At 38.7% G+C, this 17,574-nt stretch overlaps 1 protein-coding gene across 1 annotated transcript in view; it reads right to left on the reverse strand.

The window, feature by feature from the left end:
- Positions 1-248: 248 nt before the first annotated feature.
- The window catches only part of LOC119728538 (neurocalcin homolog), a 31,055-nt gene continuing 13,729 nt past the window's right edge, over positions 249-17,574 (reverse strand). The window contains exons 2-4 of the mRNA XM_038200818.1: positions 9,139-9,316; positions 7,342-7,610; positions 249-6,465 (exon numbers count right to left, since the gene is read on the reverse strand). Of these exons, the coding sequence (XP_038056746.1) occupies positions 6,256-6,465; positions 7,342-7,610; positions 9,139-9,247 (588 nt within the window). The 5' untranslated portion in view covers positions 9,248-9,316 and the 3' untranslated portion in view covers positions 249-6,255. The remainder of the gene's footprint in view (positions 6,466-7,341; positions 7,611-9,138; positions 9,317-17,574) is intronic.

The raw sequence follows: 17,574 nt of genomic DNA on the forward strand, positions 1-17,574 counted from the left end.
GAGAGTTGTAGAATGAAACTCTAACATTCCCGTTGGAAACTTTACAATACACTGATTTGACCGTTTCCCATCGATTTTACCCAATATATCCATTTGTACATACCAGACAAGCTACTGCAGGATCACATTGGGTTTGAACACTTCACATCAAACTCAAACACAGATCAAGGTTTGTTTAATATTGGAATTCAAAGTTTATGTAATTGTTTTGGAATGTCCAATCACGACATCTTTTGTTCCTTTTTTCCGTCTTTTTGGTTTCTTTTGGCTGAAAGATCTGTTCCATAAGTCAAACCGGCAAGCTACACATAGCCAGCGACTCATACAAATAATAGGCATTAAGTTGCTTACCACCACAATATTGTAAATGAGAAAAATGCAAACCGTACACAAACCAAACTTTAAAAAAAATTGACAGCGTTGACAATTTCAATGTGTTACAAACTCGAATCAGTTTAGTCTTTCTGTGAAGAATGGTTCTAGCCAGCAAACTAAACCGAGTACAGTCAAAGCATAAGACACAAAACAAACCAAAACTCCCCAGAAATACATGTGCATGTATAACACAAAACCTTTTATGTACATGCAAACACGTAAGCAGCACACCAAACAAAAGCGCTTAACATCAAAAAAAAATTAAGCAATTTGTACATTTTTCATATCAAATTATTGATCTTCTATTAGTATTCTTACTACTTTCTAGTTGTTGTTGTTACTTTGAACTTAACCACATAACGATACTGCACGCATGAAGAAATTAAACGCTTAATTCACACTGTGGAGACGGCTCTACAAAATGTCTTTGAAACAGGGCAAGATATAATGTATGCAGTCCACAAATTATTGGAAAAAAAATTGACGAAAAAAACCTTTTCACCAAAAATTAATAAAAAAACACATAAATGGTTATTATTTAGAACTACATACTATTAGCTAATTGCTTTACAACTGTAAAAGTCTTGAACACTGAATGATTCGTTATGTATAATCTAACAGACTGCACCTACATTAAAAACAAAAAATTTACATCAAAGCAGTATTTTTTATACAATATGTCATTGAGCTACCAGAACTAGACTTGAATATTGTTAGACTTTTTGTTTTTATATGTTAAGAGGCCATCTTTTCAACAGGTATTTTGACATTAAATGCGTAGAATCTCTCTTTACAGAGGTAGAATTTGGACAGTGCATTGAAATGGAACCTACTTTTTGTGGTCATGGTACGAATTCATGAAGAATCACAACACAACTATTTTGAATGATATGCATATCGATGTAATGCACTGTATGTTTGCAGCAATTTCATGAAAAAAAAATCTTAACGTCAAAAAATTTACAGTAAGGTCAACTCATGATAGTTGAAAGCAGAATGCCCTCCCCGAATAAAAAAAAAATGGGCAAGATCGTATTTCAGAATCAAACAAATGCAGGAGGAACTTTCCGTTGTCTTTTTTTTTAATATTGAAAATTGGAGTAAAGTTCAGAAGAACACTTTGACACAACAAAACGTTTCAGATTAAAATGCTGTGAAAAATGCAAATGATTAAAACATTCCCTTAACAAAAATAATTGTAAAAATTCCGTCTTTTACAAGGCGTCTAGACTATCGGAATTTAGTTCTGGTTTCTCCATACCTACAGATATTTCTAAATTAGTAAACAAAGTTAATTGCAGTTTAGCTGTAAAATAACAACAAAGTATTAAGAGTTATCCCATTTACTATTGATATATATTCATACATGTAGTTACTACAATTTAGACTCTGAAGAAGCATGTTCTTTACTACTTTGTTCTCATTATTCAGATTAGTCTTTTGTTTGTTTATTTGTTGGGGTGTTTGTTTGTTTCTCTATTGCATCTAGCACTTATGTTCCTCCTCACAAAATAATTCCTGGTTGGGGAAATGATATGTTCACGAGGAGTCCAATAAGTATCACAGCTCCCCTGAAAATAACCAATCTTTTGAAAATTACTCCCACAAAACACTGTGTTGTATTTCTTCGTATTACACCTCATACATATTTAGCTTCATTTTAAGGTGATTAAGAATGGCTTATTCTTTATTTTTTTTGCTGGATTTCCAGCGATAACCTCGTATGTGAATAAAGATGAGATTATTATTCAGTTCTTGGACATGGAAGCTCATATCTTACATGGATAGAGAGCTGGATAGTATCGCTACTTTCTCCGACAAGTTTCAAGTTCACTAAACTTGATATGAATCCAGTGACACAATGACGAAAATTGCCCGAAAAAGATAGACACGTGTGACGGTTGTTCCAAGGTATTCGACCAGTACTACTTTGCATATTGCAGATGATGCACTGGAATACCAACCAATGACAGATGTGCGTTAAGCTCATGAATATGTATGAGGTGTAATATCCACTGCTGTTTTTGTTGTAGTTGCGTTATTAAGATGAGACTGACAAGAATCGTTTGGTCCGAAAACCCAGCAAGGTATGGACAGTTGCTATTATAGGAATGACAAAACAAGACTGTTGCGAAATATTAATTTGAAAAACCTGTATTTGCAAGTGGAATAATGCTCCAAAGCGTTCATGTCATACTTGTACATGATATGATAAAAATACACTCATGACTCGCAATACTATATTACTATATTGGAAAAGTCTCATAGCAAATTTTAATTTCATTATAGCAAGTTTTGATAATATGAATTTGTAAGTCTGTTTTAACCATGATTGAAATAGGAAATTGTACAAGAAGAATCGGGAGAAGTCATGATTTTAATTTACATCTACATGTAAAATGAGAAAGAGATATTAAATAAGCGCACTTTGATGCACGGACAATCTACATGTATTTTATATCTTTATTGGATTTGGATGCATTTTTCGCACAATTTGATGTACATCAAGACAACCGACAATATTGACCAATATCACTAGGTGCACCGTGCTGGTACCCATGCCCACGGTGACCATTGCAACCTATAGGTTGCAAACCAGCTAAAAAACTGCCATAGACCTCCATGATAAATGCCCCTCCTTCTGAAATTCAGGAAAAAATACATCTCTCCAAGGTGTTTGAGACGCGCATCAAATTAAGGCTTATTTCATCATATTTCATTTTCTGTTCAATATTTTTGGGGTTAACCAATGACTTTTGGGAGAAAATTTCATCCAAAGATGATCACCCCTAAAAGTAATCCTGAAGCCCATTGCCATTTTGAAAAATGATGCCTGCACCCCATTGCAAAACTAGAGCAATTTTAGGGCCCAATTTCATCCGAATTTGACAGAAATATGAGGTTGCAGTCATGTTCACGGCTTCCACACTTTTTATTTTATAAAACTTAAGTTCTTTGCCCACAAAATGCTCTAATAGCAACAAAAATGAGGGCATGCAATTGTGATTTGTCCCGCAGAGGCACTTTCGGGCCTATTTACTGGTCTGCAACCTGAGGTTTTAGAATAGTCTGGTGCCTAGTGACCCATAGGTTTCCTCGCAAAATGCCATGAGATGGAGCAGGAATCCATTCCAATATGGAGTAGAAATTTGAATTGCAAAGCCGTTGTAAGAGACAGAAAATGACAATGCACTTTTGTTCATTACTGCTAAATACAGTTACTCTACAACAAAAGAAAATAGCGTTTGTGTTCACGGTTAAACTTCGGAAATATCCCCCAAAAACTTTGGATTACTTGAATTAGCTACTTTGACTATTATGTCTTCACATTATATATCTACAAGCCGGTTAATTTCTGCAACACCAAAGTGTAAATAAAAACAAATGGTCAACATCGATACAACACTGAGAAAATATGAACATTTTGTCAATGTGTAAAATTTAAATAATCTATTAAAAAATTCCAAAAATATCAAACAAGGCCTGCAATTATGTGCACAATTTCTTTTGTTTTTCCCCGCTAAAACTTTTTTAACACGCACTTCAGCTGTGCCTTTTTACACAATGAAAGTTTTTGTTTGTTTGTTAATAATAATACGTTGTTCAGGTTCAGGTCACTTTCTGCAAAACATGTGGATTTTTGACATTTCACAATTGATAACGAACGTTCAACGCGTAAGAGACGGAGGAATACTCGTGCATCTTACAAAGCACGCAATACGCACCACGCTGTACGGACAATCCGATACGGGATAACACCACGCAATTGTTGCCGTGGATCGACCAATCAGGACCGAGGATTCAATCTCCTCAAGGAAAAAATACTTGTCCTGACGTCATTCGATTTCCTACCAGAAGGACACGAAATCCTTCTTCATTTGCCATATTATTGTGGATTTCAGGAATTCTATGACGGCTCCTGATCAGAAAATGTGCATGCCGAATACTTGCTGAACCAACGACATGCTGAAGTCGTTTGTCTCTTACGAAATCCCCTATGAATTGTGAACAAGTCCATGCCTGAACTTATAAGCCATTCGGAATCCCTCCGGAAATGTAATGAAGCATCCATGAACTGAAACACACGTACGCAGGGTGGATAGCGAACCGAACAAAATCACCTGGCCGTATCAAGTGAGCTATAAGGCAGCTACATGCAAATCTACACATAGTCTCACATCTGTATGCATTGCTGCAAAACATTTTAACACATTTTAACAATTGTAAAAAAAAAAAACCCTCCTTGTTTTAAAAGTTGAAATGTTATAAGACACTTGTAAACTCCGTCGAATCCTAACCAAGTTATGAACCATATAGTGTTCTACCTTCAGTGCGATCGAAAACCCTCGTATTTACAAAAAGATACTGAACCACAGCGTGCGCAATCATTTGCCACAATTTTTCTCCTAAGCAATGAAAGAGAAGTTGCTAAAATTCTACGATCTAACATTTTCACTCGCTTCTCTGTAGCACACATAATGATTTCTTTTGTTTGTTCAATATATACGTTAAACGGAACTTGGGCACATATGAAAAGCAAACGGAACAAGCAACGGAGAAAAAACAAGTGGTGCGATCTTGGCAAAACCTTTCATGTTACAGTCTTCTTGGTATTAAAGTAGAGTTTTCTATTTTTCGACACGACCGCTGCGTTCGCACTGATAGTGAATGCTAAGATAACGTAAGAGGGTCAAATCGTCATGCTTTATTCCCGTTCACACGAGGACGTTAAACAAACCTACCGTGAGACTGACACTGCATGTGAAAGAACGCAGACTTCCTATAATATCTCATCTGTCCATTGGTCTGAATTTAAACTTTAAATATTTTTTTTCAGAGAGTGTGTTCTTTTTTTGAGAAAAGGTTATTGGATGGGCACTCATGAAGCAATTCGTTTTAAACATATTCTTAGCCTTGAAAATTGAAATATTAATTTGTTCCGAAGTTGCATTAAATGGTAAATGTCGTCAGTTGCAACACGATCGTGTGCACGAAGTCCATAGACGATACGTCACTTTGTGGTGCACCCAACGACTGAAATGCTTTTAAAACACAGCATAACTTTGTGTTATTTTGTATAAATGCAAACCCGCTCTTAAAAAGAACAACTTTGATACATCATATTTCATCGATCTTGCTTTAAAAACTATTTTGTTTGTGCAATGTTCTGATGGATTCAATTAGGCGAACGGAAGGACTTTTAATAAAAAAAGGACACTCCCAGTTTTAAGATTTGAGTTGAGCGTCATTCCACCTTGGACCAAAAAATGTCAAAAATTAAAAAAAACGTAGGACCAGTTATTTAGAACAGTACCCTTTTCTTTATAACTAGTCAGTAAAAGAAGCTTGACGAGATATTGGAAGCTGCAGCCCAACTGTAGACTTGCTGTAGCCTATGTCATGTACGTGATGTAAAAGTCTGTTCTTATGATGCACAACTACTCACTGGTCATGTCTGTCAATTGAAAAGGATTCCCATTATTTTGTTGAACGTCAGTTGGTGCATGGAGCGTTTTATAGCATGTGGAACACCCAATTTGAGTGCAGTACAGTGCCAGCCCCAATGTGAATTGAGTGACCTCGTGACCCAATTTTCCACGCCTGCAATAAATCGGTAGCTGGTCAGTGGAGACCTGAAGCACGTGTTGTTGCGGGGCCTAAGGGACAAGGTGATTGATTGCCAAACAAGGCATATGCTGAAGTTTGTTACTAACCAACCAACCAACAGAGAGACATGACTACTTCCAGAGCTGCTCAGCCACAGCTAAAAAACTCACAGACCAAATTATTCTCTTGATGAAGGGATTTTTGCCAAGATCATACCACAACGGAGCATCACGTATAACCTACTAGCAGACTACGACGTTGCAGAGAAAAATTTTACATCATACTACCGCCGCCCCCGCTTGGGTCACACTGTAACAACCGGACGATAGACGGGTCGCTCTTTGCGCCTTCCACAAACTCGGCCAGCGACAGCTTGCCATCCATGTTCTTGTCCATCTGGCGAAAGATCTTGTCGGTGCGCTTCTCCGGGGTGGACTCGTCCTCTGGCATTTTCATGACGGTTCCCACCATCTTGTAGATGGCCTAAAATGGGAAAGTGAGGGGGGGGGGGGGGGGGGGGGGTGTTAGTAGACGGGAATAAATTTCAACAGCTGATTTTAAAGAAACGTTGCGCAATGGCTGAACTCAACTTACGTCACATTTTATTGCGTAACTTGTGTAAAATATTGCATTGTGCAACATTTCAGTTATAGGCAATTCGGGTGATTCACAATGCAGTGCGCCACCAAGAGTTTGCCATGGAGAGTTCATTTTTCCAAGTGCATTGTGGGAGATAGTTGACCAATTCACAGCGCGGGACATTTGAAATTGCTAGTTTTTCCGGTCAGTAGTTTCGTAAGTGTATGATTCGAGTATATGCTAACCCTTTTTGTTTCTTAACTTTTTATCAATATGTTTTTTTTTTGGTAAGGCGGCAGAACGCTATGCCCCGATCTATAACAAATTAGCTAAAGTTGTCTACTGACACTCATTCAAACGGGCCGTGTTTTGTCGACCCTAAACTTCAAAAATGGACTCTCCATGGCAAACTCTTGGTGGTGCACTGAATTGGGAATCGCCCGAATTCCGTAAATTTGGATGTACATGTCAAACACTTTAATGAGCTGCTGTTGAAAAAGTGAATGTGATACATCACTAATAATATGACATCTAAAATGAGTAGAAAACAATTACAGACTAAACTAAGGTACCACAAGGCCGATTCCAGGTTTTTTTTGGGGGGGGGGGGGAGTGCCCAAATCCCCTCCCCCCCCCCCCCCCCCCCCCCCCCCCCCCCCCCCCCGAAGAAGTCGGTCCAAACATTTACGCTCCAACTAAGGCTACGAAGGCGCATAAAAGTCTGGTTTACAAGCAATTTGATGATCAAACAATATAACATTTCGGCTTGGATCATCGTACCTCCACGATTTCCAGCATTTCTTGTCTTGAGATGTACCCGTTGCCATCCAGGTCGTACATACTGAAGGCCCATTTTAGCTTTTGCTCCAGCTTCCCGCGCGACGTCACGCTCAGCGCGATGATGAACTCTCGAAAGTCGATCGTCTCATCGTTGTTGACGTCAAACGTGCGGAATACGTGCTCGGCGAACTTCGAGGCGTCGCCGTAGGGGAAAAAGTTGCCATAGATCTTCTTGAACTCTGTGACACTGAGGTGGCCACTAGGGCAATCTGGAAAAAAAACATCAAATAAAATGCTACACTGTTGCAAATACATGTAATATAGTTACATGGTTTAGTTTGAGGGGAAATAGTACAAATTATTGGCCCCAAGATGTTGACTGCTTTGACGTCTTTTTTTCCCTCCTCAAATGGTTAAAAGGACACTAGGTCCTGGAACAGCCCAATTGGGCTACAAAACGCACTTTGAATGAGATGATATTAATCGGAAATAACATTTAAAAGTAGGATATAAACATCCACACAACTATCCTTTCAAAACTGGGCGTTTTTGTGTTATTCCTGTATTATGCGTGCGAGAACGAATTTCGGGGTCCACTTTTGCGACCCCATAAATTTGAGCTGTTTGGATGCTAGTTGTGATTTCATTCGTAGATAGTGTTCGCCTTTTGCGGACGTTGAAGAAACCACTAGTTTATTTGCATTGGTGATTGGTCACTGCTGTTCCTGAGACACACAACGTGTATATCGTACACTGAGAACGACACGAAAAACGTATTCGTACTCCGTCATGTCCGATGTAAATGAGCGTTTTTTGGGTCTTTTCTCGGGAACGGTAAGACATCAGGTTGGTTTCTTTTCAACCAGATGTTTGAAATAGGGTAAGTAAACAATCTAAAACATAAAATTTTCGGGGATTTCAGGACCTAGTGCCCATTTTAAGCCAAAAAAAAAATCTACAGTTTCTGGTATGGAGTTTGCCCCAAAAGTGGTGTGGCGACGCGTTTTTTTTTCCCCCTACTTTTTTAGATGACACTTCGATCCCCAGTTAAAACTCTCAAAAATGTCCTTCAGAGTGGAGCTTGAGGTGACCTCAGTACGGCCATAAGGCTTGAGAATTCTGCACCAACTTACGATCTCAACTGACACGAACATTCTTCGAAAAATTTGGATAGTCAAGACAAAAATCAGAGAAAAGGGTAGTAACGTTATAACGTAGACCATACAGCGACATTGACATTGTGCATAAGCTGCCAAGCTGGTCATTAGTCTGCTCCCTTACATATTGCGCTAATTAAAAAGTGTTTTCAAGTTCCAGATACACGACCATTGCTCCCTCAGTCTGGCTTCCAGATGCACAATTACAAAATTACAACACCGTCTGCAAATGGTGCCTGACTAAATTCAGTGCAAAATATATGGGAGCCCAGAGAGGCCTCATAAAGCTTATACTCGATCGTAGCCCCATCTAAAAACACGTTAAAATTGTGCAGCAGCAAGATTCCAGTCAAACCAATGAGTTTGGCGGTTTTGCGACATCATCTTACATTGAATTAAAAAAAAAAATTGCTGACGCGTATGGCTACGGCGACGCGCGCATACAAGAAACTGGATACTTTTTTGGGGGGTCTTTTTTGCAAAATTTTGAATTTCCTTTTTACGATCTACTTGTACATATAGTTTTGCTCTCCCAACTATAGCAGTCTGGTGAACCTTTTTTTCCCAGGTTACATATTCACAGAGCTTGGGATGTTCCCCTCTTGGGGATTCCGAACACATCTGCCCGTCTAGTGCTTACCTTTCAAGAAGCCCTTGTACCATTCTTGGAGTTCGCTGTCGTTGAACTCGGTATGTTGCCTCAAGTCCTGCAGGATCTCCGGCTTGAGCTTGCTATTCTGCTTCCCCATGACTACGTCTGCTGCGACGACCGAGGTCTATTTGCAGTGGCAGGGATTAGTAGGTAGGCAACGGTCAATCTGAGATAGTGGAGACAAGAAGACGACGAATAAAAAAAAGCCATTATGGCAAGATGTCACATCGCACCCTGTAATATACATGGGTCACGCAGGCTTTTTTCTTCTGGCAAACGACATCAAGGCCCAGTTTCATGGTTCTGCTAACCATAGATATTCGGTGCTTATGATCACGACTTTGTGCTTACCGCGCTAGCAAAGAAATTTTGTAAGTCCAGAATCTTATACTAACTAGACTTTAACCAGGGCCCCCTTTCATGACTATGCTTACCATTAGCGGAAAAAAATCCTGCTTGCACGAATAGAAAATTCCTTGCTAAAGGAAGTGTATTTCACAGCTTAGGGAGGAATTTTGGCTTAGCAATTCATAAAATGGAATTTGCGTTGGGGTGATGTAAATTGACTCAATTCAATATTGGGTTGCGCCCTTCGCCGACATATTTTTTATAAACACTGTATACTCGGTGTTCTCCCGAGTGATTGTGAGAAAATTCGGGTGGGACTCGAACCCACGACCTCCTGCTCAAGATGAGTGTTAAGATTTTCACGGACTACTTTTATACAAACATAGTTTGATACAAATATAAAATGGTTTGCCGGGAAGAAATGTGAATTTCCTGATCACCAGAAGGTTGTAAGGATTTAACATGCCGCTTAAGCGTACGTTTAAGGCTTCGGAAGTTCCCGGTAAAAGGTCGTAAGCATAACAATTGAAATAACCTCAGAATTAAGTAATATTTTGACATAAAAATGCACACTATTATCTATTATCGGTCACAATTTGAACTGTATGTGATTTTCAATCTAAAAATGGCAGCAAAAACCTTTCAACTCGATTATCTCCAAAAGTGATTTTGCGTGCCTGGGCTGCTTACGACCTTTTCCTTGTCACACGACGATATGGCTTTTTGGCTGGTACACGGTGTAGTTTACCATGCAAAAATGCTTGGTAAATGAGCTACTGAGCGGTCATACGAAACCTAACATCTGGTTAATATGATGAAATTGTCAATGTAATTGGATACAATTTGTCTGCCAGATGATGTCACACAGATGCTGATGCACACACAAAGAATATTCCCTGTAAACATGGGAAAATTTGATTAGACTAATTACAAGCATGTGCAACAGGGCTGTATAGTTAATGTACAATGCTGATGCACGCACAAAGAATATTCCCTGTAAACATGTGAAAATTTGATTAGACTAATAATAAGCATACGTGTGCAACAATGCTGCATAGTTAATGTACAATGCTGATGCACGCACAAAGAATATTCCCTGTAAACATGTGAAAATTTGATTAGACTAATTCCATGTGCAACAATGTTGTATAGTTAATGTACAATGCTGATGCACGCACAGAGAATATTCACTGTAAACATGTGGAAATTTGATTAGACTAATTACAAGCATGTGCAACAAGGCTGTATAGTTAATGTACATGTACAACCTGCATGGGCCCAAATTCGTGGCATTACTCAGAACACAATTTGTTTGCTAACAGAGTCTTTACAGAGACTGTGAGCAGTCAGCAATTAGCAAGAGGCATGCTAATGTTAGTGGAAAAATGTTTGCTTAAAGGTAATATACAACATTTGGAAAAATCAAAAAACAAAACTACCAAATTATTATGAAATACCTTACTTGACTGTAAGTGAATAATAGTCTCAAGCATCCTGTGAAATCATGGCACCTGGTGTGCTGTCATTTTCAAGAAAAGTGGAATTTTTGTATTATTCCCAACAATGGTCGGTCAACAATCGTTGGAAAAAGTGACTTTTTAAAAAAAATCCTGCCCCTAATTTACCCCAAGTTAGTCCACATTTTGCTTGCCATAGGTTACACATCCATGAGCGGGTGGCAAGCCAGCTATAGTCTGGTTCCCTGACCTGACAATTCCCCAACGTCTATAAATTGCTCCATTTCGTCTGAAGTACCGTACACCCGGGGAACCAGACTACAAGAACAGCATTTGTTTTCATGGTTTTCCCCAGCATCTATGAACACAAAACTTAAAACAGGCCAGTCACTCAGTGTAACAATATTTGCTATGAAATATCAACGCCCAAATCCATCCATTTCTGAAAATTACAGCAAAATTGAACGTTGTGTATTACCATAAAGCATTGAATACCAACTGCAAGCCCAAAAACACGTCAAAAAGTCTTTATGTAGACGTACATGTAGAGATACAATGTACATATACACATGTACATGTAGATGTATGTATGTACATTATATCACCTATAGTATTGCAGTCTGGGTGACCCAATTAGGGCCAGGTTAATTTGTGAGGCGCCAACTGAATAACAAATGAAAGATGTGAATGCCACGATACAAAGGACTATCTAATGGGACTATTAACACAAGTATACAATATCAGAATTTCTGTGGTATAGTAGTCATTATCCGCCCCTGAGATATTTGTAGCTATTATCATACCGTCGTTATGGGAAAACACTTAAATCCACCACAGCATGAAGTTTGACCCAGAATGGATACAGGGTGAGTCAAAAAAGAAAACGGCCTAATTATATTATTATTATTTTAGTTTTATGTGGCTTGCTCTATTTCATAAAAAATATAATAGGGATAAAGTACATGTTATTGACTAGTAACTGTGAATGTTCCTCTCCATTTGCATACTCTTTTCCCAAGTTCACAAAATTCAGCTGTCCACCACTGATCATTTACTGTTCTAAGAACTCAAAAATACCTGTTAAAGCCAGAGTCCATCATTTGCAACTATCCAAAAAGTAACTGGCGTAATTATTGTTGAAAAACATACTTGGTTGAAAGATAGTAAGGGGACTAAACTCCCCTGTGAAATTAATCTTTCTGGCAAGCTGTCATTTTGAAGAAATCAACGAAAGAAGGCCTTTCCAACGGTGTGTCTTAAGACGCACCGTATGAAATTCAAATTAGTAGTTCGTTTTGTTATTCGGCAAAGCATGCGCAAGCATTGGCACGACGCACATGCGCGCGCAGTTGCTATAATTCGTAGGATCAGTGCGCGACATTGCATAGCTGCAATCAGCTAGTGAGAATGTGTCTCTGACGCTGGATTCAGGCCCAATTGAAAACATAATTTTGATTTGAAATCGAGATCCTAGAATGCTGTTTTTCTCGAAAAATGCAGCTGAAGCTGAGCTGAAACTTCATCAGATTGGTTCTTCAGCATCCTTCTTCAGATATTGAGCACTTTAGTTGCTTCAAACGAACAAAATGCACAAATTACAAATGATGGACTATACCATCAATAAAATCATTTATCCAGGTCACTTTTCTTTTGGACTCACCCTGTATTGTAAGACTTGGCACAGCAAGAATGAATAATTACCAACACGTGTGCAATGTCTCAGTCAATTTCTTCACATGCGTCTCTGATGGGCATTCAATAGTCACGGCAAACCAAATTATTCTAAAGAGTACACGCACGAAGTAATGCCGGTCCTCCCAGGAGCTTGTGGAAATTGTATTTAATGAAAAAATAAGAACGTAGCCCATGCCATATCATGCGCCACTAAAGCTACAGTCCATCATTTGCAACTATCCAAAAAGTAACTGACGTAATTATTGTTGAAAAAAATACTTGGTAGAAAGATAGTAAGGGGATTAACTCCCTGTGAAATTGGTTTTTTTTCTGGCATGCTGTCATTTTGAAGAAATCAATGAAAGAAGGCCTTTCCAACGATGCGTTCCGTTAGTAGTTCGTTTTTTTTTATGTGGCAAAGCGCACGCAAGCGTTGGACACGATCATCCATGACGCACACGCGCGCGCGGTTGCTATAATTCGTCGGATCGGTGCGCGACATCGCGTAGCTGCAATCGGCTCAGTGTGAATGTGTCTCAGACACTGAATTCAGGCCCAATTCAGAACAAGATACAGCAACCTTTGACTGAAATCGAGATCCTAGAATGCTGTTTTTCTCGAAATATACAGCTGAAGCTGAACTGAAACTTCATCAAGTTTGTAGTTGTTCAGCACCCTTCTTTAGATTTTGAGCGCTTTTGTTGCTTCAAACGAGCAAAATGCACAAATGATGGACTGTACCTTTAAGCATGGTTTCTGGAACTACCCATGCACAATATCTAGCTATTGACAAAAATGTGTTTTTTGATTGCGTGAAAATACGCAGAAAATTTGACATTTGAAACAGTTAAGAATGACTGTACAAGATGAAATGTTGAAGTAGGGCGGAGTGGGGCCTATGGAATAGTGCTTAGGGCCTACGGAACACTTTAATCCGGCCATGAGTGTCATCGCTTTGGTATGAACCGGAATCGAAAGTTGTACATATGTGCATAGTTATCAGCACCTTGCAATTACCATGATGAGCTTCTCCGTGAAAAACAGATTACCACATATAATTGAACAGTGGTTTGAAAATTTCTCTCTTTGAAGCGATTAAATCACTAGTGGACAGAAGAAAAAACAGAGAAACAGACAAGACATAGGCCCCTACCTCCTAAAAAAAAGAAGAAACTGGTGCAAAATAGGGTGGGGTGGGGGGGGGGGGGCGCCGGCTGTGCCCCTTCTGTATCCGCTACTGTACATGTACATGAACACCCATGCTGGAATTTGAATCGTTGTGGAGTCATTTCGTCGTTCTTGTGTACTAAACAATTTAAAATCTAGTTTCAAAATGCTCCTATTTTAACCAGAATTAATTTCCTGGGCTGAAATTCGGACTTAATATCCCTTATATAAAATATTTCAATTTGCGACAGATCAGCCCACCTTGGAAATTCCTAGTTTTGAGTAAAATCCATATATCTATTCCGTGATAACCTTGTGGAGACGTACATGAATTCAACTATAGAAATTGCCCTGTGGAGACGTATTTAATCTTTTCTCTATTATACCCATGTCTCCACAGGGTACCGTGTACCAGATCAATGTATACATACCGGTACATCCATTGTACATTTATATCTGTCCTTGTTTCTTGAAAGTTCTTAAAAAAATCCCCAAAAGATTTCTCACCTTTAGCACAAAAGAATTCTTAAAAGTTTATTAAGATTTGATGACTTCATCCAAAAAAGTTGTCGTTCGTTATTATCAACTATCTAATCCCACAGTGAATGAATTTGGATGGATACATGTAATTAAATTCAAGTTTTGTGCGATAACAGAGACTTTTTTTACGAAATAAGTGAGAAGAGTCGCAGAGAAACTATTTTTATCGACCACCTGCCGTAAAATTTGTCTTGAACAAACACGTCTGTGGAAATGTTAAAGACAATCTCCAAACAACATGAACAACTTCCTGGCACAATTTGTGGACATTTCTCCTGGGATTCATGAAGCCAGGGCGGGGAAATGGGCTCTTTGGGCTCCGAAGTGTATTTTTTTTTGAAGAAACAACACTCCACGTCAACCTGCAAACGCTTCAAATTTTTCGGGAAAATTGCTTTTAAATTGTGTCAATATTCACTGTGTTTTGAGGTAGAGGAAAAGAAGCGTAGATGGCAAAATGATTTTATACTGACCAAGTTCAACACAGAATACAGGGTGAGTAAAAAACCCGAAACCCAAATGTCGTGACCATTGTTTTAGTAAAGTTCTGCATGTAGCACTTTCAAAATCTAGGATATGAAAGCCCAATTCATAAGCTTTCTTTTAGTACAAGAATCACTCAAATCACTCATGTACTTTTCAAGTTACGGAATTTTAAACACAACCACCGTGTTACAGTTCTGTCCACGGATCACAAAAAGCTCTTTCAGCAAAACGAAAACAAATCACATAGGGATGTGTGTGAATTGTTTTCGTTTTGCTGAAAGAACGTACACCTTTTTTGTGATCTGTGGACAGAACTTTAAAACGGTGCTTGTGTTTAAAATTCCGTAACTTGAAAAGTACATAAGTGATGTGAATGATTCTTGTAAGTAAAGAAAAGCTTATGAATTGGGCTTTCATATCCTAGATTTTGAAAGTGCTACATGCAGAACTTCACTAAAACGATAGTCCCAACATTTGGGCTTCGTTTTTTTACTCACCCTGTAGAGATTTGGAATCAAACGGACTAACAACATTTGTTTTTGCTGTAATTTTCAGAAATGGATGGATTTGGGGGTTAGTATCTTATAGCAAATATTGTTACAGTGAGTTTTTTAAAGGTTTGTGATCATAGATGCTGAAAAAACCAAGGAAAAAAATATACTCTTCTTGTACATGTAGTTTGGTTCCCTGGCCCTACTTCCGACACAACGGAGCAATTTATAGTCTGGTTCCAAATTTATAGGGAACCATGACTGGCTGGCTTGCGTTCACGGATGTATAAACAATTGCAAGCAATTTGTGGAATAACTAAATTTGGTAAAATGGGTAGTATTTGAAAAACAAATCAGTTTTTTCCAACGGTGGTTGGCCGACTATCAGTGGAAACTGATACAAAAATTCCACCTTTCTTGAAAATGACAGCACACAAGGTGCCATGATTTCACAGGATGCTTGAGACTATTATTTCCTTAACCCTAACTCACCCTAGCTGATTTACTAGGAACCATACCCATCCTGGCAAATTCCAACACCATATGGGAAACTGCACACACGTATTTCTGACTTTGTTTCTGGAGGTGTGCCAACCCAATGTAAAAGACTGTCAGATTAGGGGTACTGTACCCATCCTGACAAATTCCAACAAAACATGCTGTTGGGGTTTGATGGGTTAAGTTCTGAATAGTACAGTCAAGTAAGGTATTTCATAATAATTTGGAGGTTTTATTTTTTAGTGTTTGCAATGTTGTTACCTTTAAATGCTCAAACTGTTCAAAATCATACAAAATATGAAATTCCCGTCTACAAGAGAGTATGTAGCTTTAATAGAAAACATAGGTATATATGTGTACATTTGAGAACATCGTACGACAGCACTATACTCGCGTGTCAATATATCTCTCACAAAAAGGATAATGTCATCTTGATAAACCGAACAGCTGCAAACTCAACGGGTTGACGGTCTTACCAATGTTCAACATGTTCAGAGATTGTGTATAATTATGGATTAATGTAGCATTAGGACGGATCTGCAAAGGCACGTACAACTGATAACGTGAAACATTTGTATTAAATACGACATTGTCTAGGAGGCATTTTAATCTCTCATTCAAGATGTCATTTACAACAAAAAATGAAAGAAAAACTGACGTGTTCTTTCAGCAAAATGAAAACAAATCACATAGGGATGTGTGTGAATTGTTTTCGTTTTGCTGAAAGACAGACACCTTTATTTGTGATCCGTGGACAGAACTTTAAAACGGTGTTTGGGTTTAAAATTCCGTGACTAGAAAAGTACATGAGTGATTTGAATGATTCTTGTACTAAAAGAAAGCTTATGAATTGGGCTCTCATATCCTAGATTTTGAAAGTGCTACATGCAGAACTTCACTAAAAGAGTAGTCCCGGCATTTGGGTTTTGTATGTATCTAAAACGTACCTGTTTTGATCATGTTCATTTTACAAAATTTCTGAAGCAAAAATTGCAATTCCATACAAAAACAAGTAAAACACACTAAGGCCCCCCCCCCCCAAAGGCTCAGGTTTCTGGTATGTGCGCGTCGCCGTAGCCATGCGCGTCGGCAAAATTAAAAAGTTTTTTTTATGTAAGAAAGATGATTTCTCAAAACCGCCAAACTCACTGGTTTGACTGGAATCCTGCTGCTGCACAATTTTACCGTGTTTTTAGATGGGGTTACGATCGAGTATAAGCTTTATGCGGCCTCTCTGGGCTTCCATATATTTTGCACTAAATTTAGTCGGGCACCATTTGCAGTCATCAGCCGACATTTGAAGGAAAAAAAAGTAAAAAAAACCAAAAAATGCTGCATCACCGCACCACTTTTGGGGCAAGCTCCATACCAGAAACCGAATACTTTTTTTTTGGCCTAACACAAACATGAACAACATGACCAAAAACACCCCCCCCCAAACCCCCCCCCCCCCCCCCCCAAATTTGATAAACAACTGGAAATGTACCTGTTTGCATGTCTTCATGCATAAAATTTAAATGAACCTAAGACGCAGACATGCTACATGTACACGTGAGTGCATTTTGGTGGTCAATGAAATGCGTGGGCAACGAAACAGAGACAGAGAAAAACAATGCCAAGTACACACGTGAATTTTCCCAAGTGTGCTGTTTTGGCAACACGATGGGAGTGCATACGTACGTAGCATACAGCGGCTGTACATGTATGACGTCAGCACTGCTGCGGTTTCATGCCGTGTGAGTATTGGGAGTAGAAACAAAACG

The sequence above is a fragment of the Patiria miniata genome, unplaced genomic scaffold (assembly GCF_015706575.1).
Source record: "Patiria miniata isolate m_02_andy unplaced genomic scaffold, ASM1570657v1 HiC_scaffold_20, whole genome shotgun sequence".
Classification (NCBI taxonomy): Eukaryota; Metazoa; Echinodermata; class Asteroidea; order Valvatida; family Asterinidae; genus Patiria; species Patiria miniata.